The sequence below is a fragment of the Anomaloglossus baeobatrachus genome, chromosome 1 (genome assembly GCF_048569485.1).
Source record: "Anomaloglossus baeobatrachus isolate aAnoBae1 chromosome 1, aAnoBae1.hap1, whole genome shotgun sequence".
Lineage (NCBI taxonomy): Eukaryota > Metazoa > Chordata > Amphibia > Anura > Aromobatidae > Anomaloglossus > Anomaloglossus baeobatrachus.
Genome location: NC_134353.1, coordinates 124,396,551 through 124,413,863, shown reverse-complemented (window position 1 = coordinate 124,413,863; position 17,313 = coordinate 124,396,551). Strand labels below are relative to the sequence as shown.

Below are 17,313 nucleotides of genomic sequence, written 5' to 3'. Positions count from 1 at the left end.
TAAGCTGAGCGACCGGCAGCCGGCTATTGAGAGCGATCAGCTAATTGTTCACAATAGTCTGCTGCCGGTAAAACTGTAAAGAGGAAAAAAAAAAAATAAAAAAAAAAGCTTTCCGTTGTTTTGTACGATCCGTAGCATCCGTTGTGCCACTATATGCAACACATCCGTTGCATCCGTCATACAACGCAATGCTACGGAAGCCGTCCAACGCAAGTGTGAAAGTAGTCTTATATATGAAGGCGTCTTCTCCCAGAAGCAATTTTAAGATCTCTCCACAAGTGACACTTCGGAACTCTCCAGCTAAATAAATGTATGTATGACAATATATACAGTATGGAATTGCAATCATTTTCCGTACCAATTTCAACGGTGCCAACACTTTTGGCCATTACTATACATCATTGCTCTTAAACTCTTTGTAGGTAAATAGTAGTGAGAAATTGCTGGCCAATTTTCTGGAAATGGTAGGGAGGATTGCTGATCAGTGTTTAAGAACCCATTACATTATTGGGATAGGCAGATTTTGCAATTATGGTGGTATCATAAAAATGTCCCATTTTCTGTTTGTTTTTTTTTTTGTTTTGTTTTTTTTTTTTTTGTTTTTGGGGGGTAGAGTTGCAAAAATGAAGGTAGTAAGATCTCAATAAAAAAAATATGAAATGCACTACAAAGAATGTGGATATTTATTAATAGCTATATGTAAGTTTTCTAGTTTGGAAAAAGTAAGTTATCATGGCGGTCACCATATTTAAAATGTGTGCCTTTTTACACTACTCTTACCAATTCTTCATACTTTACATCACTCTCACCAGCTCTTCTCAAAAGAATTTGCTGTAAATCATAGCACAAATAAGTGCAGGAGGTGGTTTCACTTACTGGTAAATGGGCAGGTAGTGATGCACCATGCCACTTAAGGCTATGTGCGCACGCTGCGTTTTTGGCCACTAAAAACGCACAAAACGCATAAAAACGCACCTGCGGCAAAGACGCGCAACAAAACGCATGTGTTTTTACAGCATTTTGGTGCGTTTTTGGCTGCATTTTTGTGTGTTTTTCTAATGCATTGCATGGGGGGGGAACGCAGAAAAACGCAGGAAAGAATTGACATGTCCATTTTTTTTAAGCTCAAAAACGCAGCTTAAAAAAAAAGTTGTGTGCGCACAGCAAAAATGAAAACTCATAGACTTTCATGGGGAAGCAAAGTCATGCAGTTTTGAGGCCAAAAACGCACCCGAAAAACGCCGCAAAAAAACGCACTGTGCGCACATAGCCTTAAGGGAACATGTTAGCTTTGTCACACTGCCCAAACTTCAGTCAGTATGAATCTGATCCTGGCTGCGCAATTGTAAAGGTATATTTACTCTGAAACAATAGGAAGTCTGGATCACAACACCTTACTAAAGCAGTATAGTTAAACTATAGCCGGCATTAATTAAATCGACCAGCCAGCATATATAGGAGGGAAGTAAAAGTGATTGGCACCCCCACGGCATGTGATCAAAGAGACTAACAAGCAGCCCAGCAGAGATTAACTCTTGTTAGCTTGCCTAAGGTTGCTTTCACACTTGCGTCGTTTTGCATCAGTTGCAATCCGTTGTGTGACTGATGCAACAAATGCGTTTCAGGTAGTGCCACAACTAATGCGACTGATGCTGCAAAAAAACTGATTTGTTGCAGCTTTTTTTTTTTCCAGAATTTACTCATCTGCGCATGCTCAGTTGGTAAATGCCGGATCCGTCACAGGAATACGTCCAGTGACACATTCCAACGGATTGCGCTTCTATAGGCTTCCATTATAAAAATGAAGGATGCAGACGGAATCCTGCACATTGCGTTTTTTCGATGAGCCAAAAAACGCTACATGCTGCGTTGCTGCCACCCGACGGTCAGTCATTCCATGACTGATCCGTCGCACGGCAGATGCAACGCAAGGCCACCAGTCACAATCCATCGTCCATACAAGTCTATGGGGAAAAAAGGCATTTCCTCAAGGCAACGGACTGCAACTGATACAAAACGACGCAAGTGTGAAAACAGCCTAGGCCTGTGGGTTGATGCCCGCGTCTCCCTGCACAGATCACAGACCTCAGAGATGTTAGCAAACAGAGTGCCAGAATCTGTAGTTTCCACAGATCATGATGCTGGCATGATAGTTGGCAATGCCAGCAAAAATCTCCTTGTGACACCAGATCTTCCAACTAGATTTTCTCTGACACACCAGAATGTTTCAGGGAAAAATGTACTTGGCTGCAGTCGATCACTCAGACTGTGAATCATGCTGCCCATGATCATTTAAGAAGCATGAATCAGCTTACAGGTTCCTTTTACAAAATTAGGCACACTTATTAAATTTTGCGGGCCTGATTTATTATTGCATTTGCATATTTTTGGTCTAGTTTTTGGTGTTTTTTCCTGATTTTAATTAGTGCGTAATGCTTCTTTTAATGTGTTCCTTTTATAAACTATATTTTAAATGTGATCTTCTACTTTGGCTGTTTATTTTTTTTAATTTTGCGAGAATATACCCTTTTTTGGGCTTTTTCCGATCAAAGAAAGTAATGGTATTCCGCTTTGCTATGTCCTCACTTTTGGATCAATGGGGGAACAACTATAGGACGCCACTAATACTGAGAATGAAGGAGTAAGGCCGGCGTCACACTTGTGATTAACTCGTACGAGTGCAATGCGAGAAAATCTCGCATTGCACTCGAACCAATGTTAAGCAATGAGGCAGCTCTGATCTGCTATTTTTTTCTCAGCTCAAATTGGACTGAGAAAAAAATCGCAGCATGCTGCGATTTTTAGAGTTTCTCGTGCGAGTCACTCCAATGCAACTCTATTGGTGCGAGAAAAAAAATGGATGTCACACGGACAGCAAACAGACCATCCTAGTGACATGCGTTTTTCTAAATACATTTATCGCATGTTGCAGAGAACACTGTAAATGAATGAGGTCTGTAGATGTCGGTCAATCTCTCTCTCTCTGTTGGTCTTTCCCCCTCTCTCATGCTCACTGATCACGGGCGCGGCACTGCACAGTGGTCACAAAGCTCCGGCGGCTTTTCCTCTTTTGAAAAAGCCGTCCGCTCATTATTCCATCACGTATTCACTGCTTTCCCCGCCCACCGGCGTCTATGATTGGTTGCAGCCAGACACACCCCCACGTTGAGTGACAGCTTTCTCACCGCAACCAATCACAGCTGCCGGTGAGCGGGTCTATATCGTGCAATAATAATAATTAAAAAAAAACGTCGTGCAAAACCCCCCCCCCCAATTTTGATACCAGCCAATGTAAAGCCACACGACTGGAGGCTGGTATTGTCAGGATGGGGAGCCCCACGTTATGGGGAGCCCCCCACCCTAAAAATATCAGCCAGCAGCCGCCCGGAATTGCGGCATCCATTAGATGCGACAGTCCCGGGACTCTACCCGGCTCATCCCGAATTGCCCTGGTGTGGTGGCAATCGAGGTAATAAGGAATTAATGGCAGCAGCCTATAGCTGCCACTAAGTCCTAGGTTAATCATGGCAGGCGTTATACCTTCCATGATTAACCTGTAAGTTAAAGAAAATAAACACATACACCCAAAAATCCTTTATTTGGAATAAATGACAAAAAACCCCCATCCTCTTTCACCACTTTATTAAAGTCCCCAAATACCCCGCCAGGTTCGACGTAATCCACAGAGGTCCCACGACGCTTTCAGCTATGCTAGATCGGAAGCTGACAGACAGTGGCCACAGACCACGACCGCTCTCTGTGAGCTCCACAGAGCAACTGAAGTGAGTCGTGCTATCAGTGATGACGTCAATCAGGTTACCCGCGGCCATAGATCTCAGGTGAAAAACTTCAGCTGTGACCGCGGGTAACCTCAGTGATGGCACCGCTGATCACACAGATCACTTCAGTCACTCAAGTGATTTGCGGTCAGCAGTGAGACCTTCACCGGTGACCAAAAATCAGGCCACGACACACAGACATAGCGGCGGGATGACAATGAAGTCGGGTGAAGTTTATCCGAGTTCATTCTGATCCCGCGGCTCTGTATGTGTCTGCTGTCAGCGGCCATGTAGCAGTGCTGAATGGCAGATGACATAGCAGCTGAGAATAAAAACGGATCCCATATGGATCACACACGGATCAACACTCGGACAGAGCTCATGCTACTTTCTAGCATGAGAGTCTGTCCGATTATCCAATCGCAAGTGTGATTCCAGCCTGACAGCACTTTTTTGTGCTATGGCTTCTTCAGGGTATGATCCAACAGGGTGTATATTCAGGATATTATGTAAAGCAAAATGGATCACCATCGGTTATGATCCATGCCCTATAGACTTTAATAAAAATAAAAAAAAATCAAGTATCTGTTCTGTCTGCTATTTTGGGCACAAAAAAAAGTTGAATACACCTGATATTTTTTGTATGTACAAAAAAACGGATAACAGATGGAACAAATGTAAAATGATGACATTTTGGGAAAAAAATATATTGAAGTGAAGGGATCCTTTAACTCAGGGGTCCCCAACCACCGGTCCGCGGAGCAGGAATGGGCCGTTGGGGTTTTGTTGCCGATCCGCAGCACCACTGTAGTCCAGCACTAAACACTAGCAGTGTGCTCTGCAGCGGCTCAGAGCACACTTTGTGTGGTGGATGTTGCCCATTTCCCCACCCCGTCACGTCCCGCATAATTTTCTCTGCTAGGAGCCGTGACATTTAAAATGCCACAACTCCCAGCAGAGAACATTATGCCGGGCATGCCGGGGCGGGCGGCTGGCCTCAGTAGATGCGGCTCCCAACACAGCACATTATGTGGGGCGGGTCAGTGTCGTGGCTCCCTGCATAGCTCTTGGCGTGGACTTGGTCAACAAGTGCTGTACACCGAGGTCCCGCCAGCACCTCCCAGTCTACAGCACTGTTTGGTGCATAGCGCTGCTAAGTAGCAGTGCTGTACACTGAGGCTCAATGTAAGGCCTAAGCCACATGGCGAGAAAATCGGTGCAAGTGGAGTGCGATAAAACATCGCATTCCACTCGGACCAATTCTAGCCTGTGTGTCAGCGCACATGACCGATTATTTTCTCAGCCCTAATTGGACCGAGAAAACAATTCCAGCATGCTGCGATTGTAATGCGAGACTCTTTTCTCTTGCACCCATTCAAGTGAATGTGGTGAGAGAAAAATCACACTGCACTCGCGGTACACTGGTGTACACACGTGCAGAGCGAGAATCGCAATAGCCGGCAACGGAGGAGAGAGGGAAATAAATCCCTCCCTACCCTCCTCCATGCCGGCCCGCCCCTCCGCAGCGTTGGCCCGCCCCTCCGCAGCGCCGACCCGCCCCCCGCAGCTGATGTCCGCAAGCACAGTTGGACCTCAGTCGCAGGGAAACTAGCATGACACTCGGTTCCTGCTGTACTGCCAGCGCTAGCCGAGTGTCACGCGAGCATCACACTAGTGCCCCGTTTGGCCCCGGCCTAAGGGCTCTTGTCCATTTGTGATTTTCATGTGCGAGTTTGATCTGATAAAAAAATCGGATTGCACTCCCACCAGAGTTAATCTATGAGGCAGTGTCCTCTTGCTTAATGTTCTACGGCACGAATCGTGCTCTCGGTGCAATCGCAGCATGCTGCGTTTTGCACCGAGTCTTTGCTCACGCGTGTGTAAAATCGCACTGCACTCGCATGTTATGCGACTGCAGTGCGGTGCATGCAGAGACAGACAGCGGAGGAGCTGGGAGAAAGTGCTCCCTTCATCTTCGCCGCTCCTACGATGCGATCGCAAGATCGCATCACAGTCGCATGACTCTTGGTTGACACCAGAAGCACAGGGTCATTAGCATATTGCTTCCGATGCTGTCTCATGGGAAGTGGTGGTACGCAAGTAGAAAGGCGCCACAGTGCTGCAACTCTACTTGCAGAATTTGATCAGACAGGAAGAGGGACATGTGTCTTGTGTCCAGCCTTTTTTCCCCTCCTGCTAGCTATATATTCTCCATAACTAAACCCCTATATGACCAAAGCCGGTCCCTGGTGCAAAAAAGGTTGGGGACCACTGCTTTAACTGAATGCTTTATTTCTGTTTTTCAAACGGATCAAAAAATTGACCTACAGATGGTAACATGAACATAGCCTTCCATAAAGACGCGCCAAATTTATCAAACATCTTGCGACAGACTTGTCAGAAAAAATAGCAACATGCAAATCCGATATCAAGAAGTTTACTCATAAGTTCCTCATTATGTCTACTCACAGTGCTGCTTTCATAGGGTATTTGCATTGTAGGCATCGATAATATACAGTATGACAAGGATGTATCACAAATGTCTGATATGTTCAGCACTCCGGAGCAAAGACGACAATGTGAAGAGGCAGCTATGCACGAGTTCTGCTTTCTATACAGTAATTTATGGGGGTTGTACAATAACAAACTGCTCTTTTGTGGAGTAGGGAACGGCAGAATCCCATTATGGAGACAGCTGTGGGCTCATTTTCTGGGACATCAAACATTTATAGCATATACTGTTGATATGCCTCATAGGAAAATATCTATTTTTTATTTCAACCTTTGGGAGTGGCTCAATGTGGCCTTCAGACCAGTAAATATTGGGCACTATCATTTTTGACTGTATCAACAGTGGACCCAAGACAACACAGCAGACATGGCAAGAACAGAACTTTTTATTCTACTAGTTAGTCCAGAGCTTATTATGTACTCTATCGCCACCCTGTGGTCATTTTCAAGGTTTATTCATACGGTATTTAAAAACAAAAAAACCCTATATGGAGTGTAGACTAGTTACACTGAGCACTTCAATAAATAAAAAGTATTAAAACTCATTTAATGTGAACAATTTAATTAATTTAATTCTTCACCTTTTTATAATCAGAATGATATTGGTGAATATTACCTTTATCACAACAAAATCACACTGTGTTACAAATCACACTTTTTACATGTAATTTTTTTTTTACTTAGTAGCAAACTCAATTTTTTTTACAGAACAATTGGGTCTGTAAGATGCTACTGATATGGGTCTAATAATGTGTATATTTTTAAAAAATGTGCAGAATATATCACTTTTTTTGGTTAAGGGGCTTTTGTTTACCCTTTTTTTATACCTACTTTTATATTTTAAATAAAAAATATACTGTATATTTTTATCCTAGAATAAAGTGATGGTCTGGTAAGAAAAATGTAATCCTCCATATCCTAATCATACATAACAGTAAACTTATGGAACAATTTGATCAGAGGACACCGCCGCCAAGTGTAAGGTTAAGTTCCTATGATCAGTTTTTGGTGAGGTTTTGGTGATTATTTTCACTAAGCAAAAAACACTGTTGTAAAGTTCCAGCAAATTGGAAATCTCCTGCCACTGGGCTTCTTCTTTATGCTGTGTACACTGAGTTGTGGTGCGGGATTCAATCCATGACATATCAATCTCTCGTACGGATTTTTTACATAGACTTGCATTAGATGCAGAAAATCTGCAGGTAAAAAACACAGATGTAATGCACATAAATGATGGTGTGAGGAGGTGGTCAGATTCCTGCCCCTGAAAACACAGGCATAAATGTGTACATAATGTGTTTTATCTATCATCTATCTAACTATCTATCTATCTATCTATCTAATCATCTATCTATTATCTATCTATCTATCTATCCATCTATCTATTCATCTATCTATCTATCTATTATCTATCTATTAATTATCTACAGTCATATGAATAAGTTTGGGCACCCCTATTAATGTTAACCTTTTTTCTTTATAACAATTTGGGTTTTTGCAGCAGCTATTTCAGTTTCATATATCTAATAACTGATGGACTCCGTAATATTTCTGGATTGAAATGAGGTTTATTGTACTAACAGAAAATGTGCAATCCGCATTTAAACAAAATTTGACCGGTGCAAAAGTATGGGCACCTCAGCATAAAAGTGACATTAATATTTTGTAGATCCTCCTTTTGCAAAAATAACAGCCTATAGTCGCTTCCTGTAGCTTTTAATGAGTTCCTGGATCCTGGATGAAGGTATATTTGACCATTCCTGTTTACAAAACACTTCCAGTTCAGTTAAGTTTGATGGTCGCCGAGCATGGACCGCACGCTTCAAATCATCCCACAGATGTTCAATGATATTCAGGTCTGGGGACTGGGATGGCCAACCCAGAACATTGTAATTGTTCCTCTGCATGAATACCTGAGTAGATGTGGTGCGGTGTTTTGGATCATTGTCTTGCTGAAATATCCATCCCCTGCGTAACTTTAACTTTGTCACTGATTCTTGCACATTATTGTCAAGAATCTGCTGATACTGAGTTGAATCCATGCGACCCTCAACTTTAACAAGATTCCCGGTGCCGGCATTGGCCACACAGCCCCAAAGCATGATGGAACCTCCACCAAATTTTACTGTGGGTAGCAAGTGCTTTTCTTGGAATGCCGTGTTTTTTTGCCTCCAGACATAACACCTTTTTGTATGACCAAACAACTCAATCTTTGTTTCATCAGTCCACAGGACCTTCTTTCAAAATGTAACTGGCTTGTCCAAATGTGCTTTTGCATACCTCAGGCGACTCTGTTTGTGGCGTGCTTGCAGAAACGGCTTCTTTCGCATCACTCTCCCATACAGCATCTCCTTGTGCAATGTGCGCTGTATTGTTGACTGATGCACATTGACACCATCTGCAGCAAGATGATGCTGCAGGTATTTGGAGATGGTCTGTGGATTGTCCTCGACTGTTCTCACCATTCTTCTTCTTTGCCTTTCTGATATTTTTCTTGGCCTGCCACTTCTGGGCTTAACAAGAACTGTACCTGTGTTCTTCCATTTTCTTACTATGTTCCTCACAGTGGAAACTGACAGTTTAAATCTCTGAGACAACTTTTTGTACCTTCCCCTGAACAACTATGTTGAATAATCTTTGTTTTCAGATCATTTGAGAGTTTTTTTGAGGAGCCCATGATGCCACTCTTCATAGGAGATTCAAATAGGAGAACAACTTGCAAGTGGCCACCTTAAATACCTTTTCTCATGATTGGATACACCTGCCTATGAAGTTCAATGCTCAATGAGGTTACAAAACCAATTTAGTGCTTTAGTAAGTCAGTAAAAAGTAATTAGGAGTGTTCAAATCAATAAGAGTGCCCATACTTTTGCACCGGTCAAATTTTGTTTAAATGCAGATTGCACATTTTCTGTTAGTACAATAAACCTCATTTCAATCCAGAAATATTACTCAGTCCATCAGTTATTAGATAGATGAAACTGAAATAGCTGTTGCAAAAACCAAAATTGTTATAAAGAAAAAAGGTTAACATTAATAGGGGTGCCCAAACTTTTTCATATGACTGTATCTATCTATCTATCTATCTACCCCTCTATCTATTATCTATCCATTTATCCATCTATCTATCTACACACACACCCTTTATTTTTTGTTTTATAAGTCCCACCGGATTATAAGACACACTCCAAAGTTAGAGGATGAAAATAGGAAAAGAAGGGAATTTTGTTTACTTACCGTAAATTCCTTTTCTTCTAGCTCCTATTGGGAGACCCAGACAATTGGGTGTATAGCTTCTGCCTCCGGAGGCCACACAAAGTATTACACTTTAAAAGTGTAACCCCTCCCCTCTGCCTATACACCCTCCCGTGCATCACGGGCTCCTCAGTTTTGGTGCAAAAGCAGGAAGGAGGAAAACTTATAAATTGGTCTAAGGTAAATTCAATCCGAAGGATGTTCGGAGAACTGAAAACCATGAACCAAAAGAACAATTCAACATGAACAACATGTGTACACAAAAGAACAACAGCCCGAAGGGCACAGGGGCGGGTGCTGGGTCTCCCAATAGGAGCTAGAAGAAAAGGAATTTACGGTAAGTAAACAAAATTCCCTTCTTCTTTCTCACTCCATTGGGAGACCCAGACAATTGGGACGTCCAAAAGCAGTCCCTGGGTGGGTAAAAGAATACCTCGATAAAAAGAGCCGAAACGGCCCCCTCTTACAGGTGGGCAACCGCCGCCTGAAGGACTCGCCTACCTAGACTGGCGTCTGCCGAAGCATAGGTATGCACTTGATAGTGTTTCGTGAAAGTGTGCAGACTAGACCACGTCGCTGCCTGACACACCTGCTGAGCCGTAGCCCGGTGCCGCAATGCCCAGGACGCACCCACGGCTCTGGTAGAATGGGCTTTCAGCCCTGAAGGAAGCGGAGGCCCAGAAGAACGGTAGGCTTCAAGAATCGGTTCCTTGATCCACCGAGCCAAGGTTGACTTGGAAGCCTGCGAACCCTTACGCTGGCCAGCGACAAGGACAAAGAGCGCATCTGAACGGCGCAGGGGCGCCGTGCGAGACACGTAGAACCGGAGTGCCCTCACTAGATCTAATGAGTGCAAATCCTTTTCGCATTGGTGAATTGGATTAGGGCAAAATGAAGGTAAGGAGATATCCTGATTGAGAACCGATATAACTAATCTGAGAATGCATGAGTGGATGTGTGCCTCCTTCCACACAAAGCATAAAACTGAGGAGCCCGTGATGCACGGGAGGGTGTATAGGCAGAGGGGAGGGGTTACACTTTTAAAGTGTAATACTTTGTGTGGCCTCCGGAGGCAGAAGCTATACACCCAATTGTCTGGGTCTCCCAATGGAGCGACAAAGAAAATAATTTTTAACGTTAAAGAGGGTCCGTCTTATAATCTTAGTGTGTCTTAATCCTAATGCTTACCGGGGGGAGCGGAGTTGGTGGCGTGGCTCAGGAAGGTCACAGGAGGTCGGGTAGGTGATGCTGCAGGTATGGAAGAGACCTGCGGGTGGGTGGTCTGCGGAGGTATCTCGGCAGCAGGTGCATTGAGCTGACTGCCAGCTCATTGGGTCGCCTGCGATTGATCAGATGGACTTCAAGAAAATTGCCGCGGAGACAGTGCGTGCACAGATAGGACTTTGCGGCCATTTTCTTGAAGTCCATAGCGCCAATCTGTGCAAGCTGCTTCCGCAGCCATTTTCTTGAAGTTCATTGCATCAAGAGTGGGCGATTCAATTGAGCCGGCAGTCAGAGACCCTTGAAACCCGCCCGCAAAAGATCCATGCCAACCCCCATCGAGAGACCCTCGCAGCCCGCCCACCTGCAGATCAATGCCACCCACTGCGACAACTCTGAGCACGACTTGTGAGCCTGTCTCCTATGACCCCGCTTGACCACCACCGCCCCGGTAAGCTATTTTCATTTTGTAAGATGCACCCCCATTTTACCCCCAGTTTTGAAGTGCATCTTACAAAGCGAAAAAATATGGTATATATACAGTGTGTCAACCCATATCCTGCCAACCACCATTAACTTGAGAACGGTGGCAGCTATAGGAATAGAAGTGGTGTCTATGCTATGCACCCCAATTTGGGATGTATTCCATCTGTCTAGATTTTGGCGGTTGGTGACTGTTCACATTGTCATCAGGCCTTGTCCACAGGCTATTTACTTCATGCAGCATTTGCTTGGACCTGTCCCGCCCACAGCCATGACTCAGTCATGGGTACGGGATTGAAATAGACCAGGTAAGTGCTGCTAAGAGCAGTTCTACTATTCATATGTGAGGCCATATGGCACATTTTATAAAAATATTTTAGTGTAGGACTGCCTCAAATGAGATTTGCCGTCCCATGGCGAGGCAGCTCAAGAAATTGCAATTTTTTGCCAAAAATCTCAAAACATTTTTATAATAAGTACAGTTTGGAATTTTTAGTGCTGAAGTGCACATCTAGTGCTGGCTTTTTGTTTTTCTTCAAGGAATAGAAGTGGTGTCTAGGTATAGTAAAGTAGCCATGCGCTACACAATGAAACCACCTATAGCGCCACCTGGTGGAAAACAACGGAGTTAGCATTTTTATCTCGAAAACAGAATGAGATATAGAAAAAAGTGAATTAAAAAACTGTAGGGCATCATCAATTCAATACGAATCGACACCTTGCATACAGAAATGCTATGATATGAAACCCATGACCCCCCAAAAACATTGAATTTTGGTCACGCATATGGCGCTTTTGTATCTTTGATGCTTAAAGTGGCCACCGTCAGCTGCAATGCACATCTGGACTCTGGACAGCATGCTGTATCTTGCTGCACGTTGTGCAATATGGTAGGTGATACGTTTGCACAAGCATCAGTGATGCGTTGTCATCGGTCCAGCAATGTTGGTGGAGGGGTCGCATACACCTGCTGTTTGATGTGACCTCACAGAAATAAGTCCAATGGGGTCAGGTCAGGAGAGCGTGGAGGCCACTCCATGCAGCCACCATATCCAATGACTTGTAGGAAGGTCTCCATGAGGTATCACTTCACGTCCGCAGCCTTGTGAGTTTTACACGTTCTAATCATAGCATTTCTGTATGCAAGGTGTCGATTTGTACTGAATTGATGATGCCTTACAACTTTGTAATTCACTGTTTTTCTCTATCTCGTTTTGTTTACGAAATAAAAATGTTAACTCCGTTGTTTTCCAGCAGGTGGCGCAATAACTGGTTTCATTGCGTAGCGCATGGCTACTTTACTATACCTAGACACCACTTCTATGTCTATAGCTGCCGCCATTCTCAAGTTATGGCGGGGGACAGGATTTGGGTGGATACACTATATATATTGCTTTCAGACCTCAAATAATGCAAAGAAAACAAGTTCATAATCATTTAGAAACAATAATACTAATGTTTTAACTCAGGAAGAGTTCAGAAATCAATATTTTGTGGAATAACCATGATTTTTAATCCCAGCTTTAATGCGTCTTGGCATGCTTTCCACCAGTGGAGACCTTATGCCACTCCTGGTGCAAAAATGTAAGCAATTCTTCTTTGTTTGATGGCTTGTGACTATCTATCGTCTCTTGATTACATTCCAGAGGGGTCCTGTGCAGGTGCGGTATATGGCCCTGTGCAGGTGCAGTATATGGGTCCTGTGCAGGTGCAGTATATGGGTCCTGTGCAGGTGCAGTATATAGGCCCTGTGCAGGTGCAGTGTATGGACCCTGTGCAGATGCAGTATATGGCCCTGTGCAGATGCAGTATATGGCCCTGTGCAGGTGCAGTATATAGGCCCTGTGCAGGTGCAGTGTATGGACCCTGTGCAGATGCAGTATATGGCCCTGTGCAGATGCAGTATATGGCCCTGTGCAGATGCAGTATATGGCCCTGTGCAGATGCAGTATATGGCCCTGTGCAGATGCAGTATATAGGTCCTGTGCAGGTGCAGTGTATGGACCCTGTGCAGATGCAGTATATGGCCCTGTGCAGGTGCAGTATATGGGCCCTGTGCAGGTGCAGTATATGGGCCCTGTGCAGGTACAGTATATGGGCCCTGTGCAGGTGCAGTATATGGGTCCTGTGCAGGTGCAGTATATGGCCCTGTGAAGGTGCAGTATATGAGCCCTGTGCAGGTGCAGTATATGGGCCTGTGCAGGTGCAGTATATGGGCCCTGTGCAGGTGCAGTATATAGGCCCTGTGCAGGTGCAGTATATGGCCCTGTGCAGGTGCAGTGTATGGACCCTGTGCAGGTGCAGTATATGGCCCTGTGCAGGTGCCGTATATGGGCCCTGTGCAGGTGCAGTATATGGGCCCTGTGCAGGTACAGTATATGGGCCCTGTGCAGGTGCAGTATGTGGGCTCTGTGCAGTATATGGGCCCTGTGAAGTATATGGGCCCTGTGCAGGTGCAGTATATGGGTCCTGTGCAGGTGCAGTATATGGCCCTGTGCAGGTGCAGTATATGGGCCCTGTGCAGGTGCAGTATATGGGCCCTGTGCAGGTACAGTATATGGGCCCTGTGCAGGTGCAGTATGTGGGCTCTGTGCAGTATATGGGCCCTGTGCAGTATATGGGCCCTGTGCAGTATATGGGCCTGTGCAGGTGCAGTATATGGGCCTGTGCAGGTGCAGTATATGGGCCCTGTGCAGGTGCAGTATATGGGTCCTGTGCAGGTGCAGTATATAGGCCCTGTGCAGGTGCAGTATATGGCCCTGTGCAGGTGCAGTGTATGGGTCCTGTGCAGGTGCAGTATATAGGCCCTGTGCAGGTGCAGTATATGGCCCTGTGCAGGTGCAGTATGTGGGCTCTGTGCAGTATATGGGCCCTGTGAAGTATATGGGCCCTGTGAAGGTGCAGTATATGGGCCCTGTGTAGTATATGGGGTATATGGGCCCTGTGTAGTATATGGGGTATATGGGCCCTGTGTAGTATATGGGGTATATGGGCCCTGTGTAGTATTTGGGGTATATGGGCCCTGTGTAGTATATGGGGTATATGGGCCCTGTGTAGTATATGGGGTATATGGGCCCTGTGTAGTATATGGGGTATATGGGCCCTGTGTAGTATATGGGGTATATGGGCCCTGTGTAGTATATGGGGTATATGGGCCCTGTGTAGTATTTGGGGTATATGGGCCCTGTGTAGTATTTGGGGTATATGGGCCCTGTGTAGTATATGGGGTATATGGGCCCTGTGTAGTATATGGGGTATATGGGCCCTGTGTAGTATATGGGGTATATGGGCCCTGTGTAGTATTTGGGGTATATGGGCCCTGTGTAGTATTTGGGGTATATGGGCCCTGTGTAGTATTTGGGGTATATGGGCCCTGTGTAGTATTTGGGGTATATGGGCCCTGTGTAGTATATGGGGTATATGGGCCCTGTGTAGTATTTGGGGTATATGGGCCCTGTGTAGTATATGGGGTATATGGGCCCTGTGTAGTATATGGGGTATATGGGCCCTGTGTAGTATATGGGGTATATGGGCCCTGTGTAGTATATGGGGTATATGGGCCCTGTGTAGTATATGGGGTATATGGGCCCTGTGTAGTATATGGGGTATATGGGCCCTGTGTAGTATATGGGGTATATGGGCCCTGTGTAGTATTTGGGGTATATGGGCCCTGTGTAGTATATGGGGTATATGGGCCCTGTGTAGTATATGGGGTATATGGGCCCTGTGTAGTATATGGGGTATATGGGCCCTGTGTAGTATATGGGGTATATGGGCCCTGTGTAGTATATGGGGTATATGGGCCCTGTGTAGTATATGGGGTATATGGGCCCTGTGTAGTATATGGGGTATATGGGCCCTGTGTAGTATATGGGGTATATGGGCCCTGTGTAGTATATGGGGTATATGGGCCCTGTGCAGTATATGGGCCCTGTGCAGGTACAGTATATGGGCCCTGTGCAGGTACAGTATATGGGCCCTGTGCAGGTACAGTATATGGGCCCTGTGCAGGTGCAGTATATGGGCCCTGTGCAGGTGCAGTATATGGGCCCTGTGCAGGTACAGTATATGGGCCCTGTGCAGGTACAGTATATGGGCCCTGTGCAGGTGCAGTATATGGGCCCTGTGCAGGTGCAGTATATGGGCCCTGTGCAGGTGCAGTATATGGGCCCTGTGCAGGTGCAGTATATGGGTCCTGTGTAGTATATGGGGTATATGGGCCCTGTGTAGTATATGGGCCCTGTGTAGTATATGGGCCCTGTGTAGTATATGGGCCATGAGCCACTCTGTGACCAGTACACATAGTACACATGAGGTAATTATCGTATATTGTGCAGTCCTGAAAAAAATTCTGGCGCTTCAGCTCCCGGGTCTCAGCGCAGCCGACACTGACGGCCACATGTGATGTGATCCGGCCTGGCCTGTGGGGGCGCTGTACAGCTCTCTGGGCCGTGTATCGGGGGTGCTGAGGGGCGCCAGTTATCAGGAGCGCCCTGCACCATGGACTCATCATACACCGCCGCCGAACACTGCCCTCCAGACAGTCAGCTGATCGCGTCACACACTTCAGGTCACATGACACTAGCAGCCGCTTGTTTGTGATTTGCTGCTGGGCCAGGAAAGGACGCGGCTTGTCACGTGATTAGACCTGCGCTCCGGACATGGACGGCGCTATGGGGCTGATAGAGAAGCTGCCGGTACCGCAGTGTCCGCAGGTGAGTGCAGCGCCGCGCGGGCTGTGAGCGCACTGAGGAGCAGCCGTGCTGCAGTGTACCCGGGGGCGTCTGTAGAGGCTCCATGTGTGAGGGACCGCCCGGGTCTACTTGCCCTGTCACCTCCAGAGTGCGATGGACCCTGGTGGGAGACCTGGCCCCTCCCCCAGTAGGTAGTCAGATATATGGGCCCTTATAGCGTTCTAACTTCTTGAAAGACATAAAAATTGCCCCTCCCCTTCATTATGTAGCAATGGACCCCCTCCTGATTTACAAGCCTGCCAACAGTGCATGTTTTCAGGACTTCCTTAGCATTGCATGGGTGTTGGAATCATCACCTGTGCAGGTGATTAAATTATCACCTGTGCAATACTAAGGAAATCCTGAAAACATGCACTGTTGGCGACCCTTGGGGACTGCAATTGGGGAGCCATGGTCTATATGGTCACCCCCTCATCCTGGTATATATGGACCCCCCCTCCTGGTATACAAGTCTGCCCCCCCCCATCCTGGTATATACATGGTATATATGGTCCCCCCCTGATCCTGACATACATGGACTCCCCTCCTGGTATATATTGTCCCAGTGGGCCTCTGTGCTACGATGCATTTCTGCTGGATGTATGTCCTTGGTCGCACATCCAGCTGAAGTAGGTGCTGGGGTCGGCTGGACCCTGTACTCCCGGGCCCGGTTGCCGTCTTGACCTCTGCAGCCATGATCGTTACGCCGGTCAACAGGATATGTGGAGGGAGTCAGCATGTCGGGGGCTGGAGCAGCTGTGGTGGTTGTAAGGTGACAGTGGGGTCATTGCAGGTTGTAGACTTTCCTGTAGAGTTGAGTTTTCAGGCTACATCTGGAGGTTTTTATTGTGGGAGACAATCGGAGGTGTTAATGGTCTGAATCCATAGGATGAGGGATGCTCAGGAGAAGTCTTGGAGACAAGTGCGTGAGGAACGTAAGTGTGGAGGGGAGAAGCAGGTCTTAGGAGGACCACTGATTACGTGTGGAGAGATACTAGGAGATTAATGGCAGAATCCTGAGATGCAGTGCTGTGGAATGCTTACAGGACCTGCGGTTGCGGGTGGAATGCTTACAGGACCTGCGGTTGCGGGTGGAATGCTTACAGGACCTGCGGTTGCGGGTGGAATGCTTACAGGACCTGCGGTTGCGGGTGGAATGCTTACAGGACCTGCGGTTGCGGGTGGAATGCTTACAGGACCTGCGGTTGCGGGTGGAATGCTTACAGGACCTGCGGTTGCGGGTGGAATGCTTACAGGACCTGCGGTTGCGGGTGGAATGCTTACAGGACCTGCGGTTGCGGGTGGAATGCTTACAGGACCTGCGGTTGCGG

General features: G+C 46.2%; 1 protein-coding gene across 1 annotated transcript in view; it reads left to right on the top strand.

Annotated features, from left to right (window-relative positions):
* The first annotated feature begins 15,833 nt into the window (after window positions 1-15,833).
* Window positions 15,834-17,313, top strand: part of COMMD8 (COMM domain containing 8) — a 47,408-nt gene continuing 45,928 nt past the window's right edge. Inside the window, exon 1 of the mRNA XM_075347012.1 lies at window positions 15,834-15,964. Coding sequence (XP_075203127.1) covers window positions 15,911-15,964 — 54 coding nt within the window. The 5' untranslated portion in view covers window positions 15,834-15,910. The remainder of the gene's footprint in view (window positions 15,965-17,313) is intronic.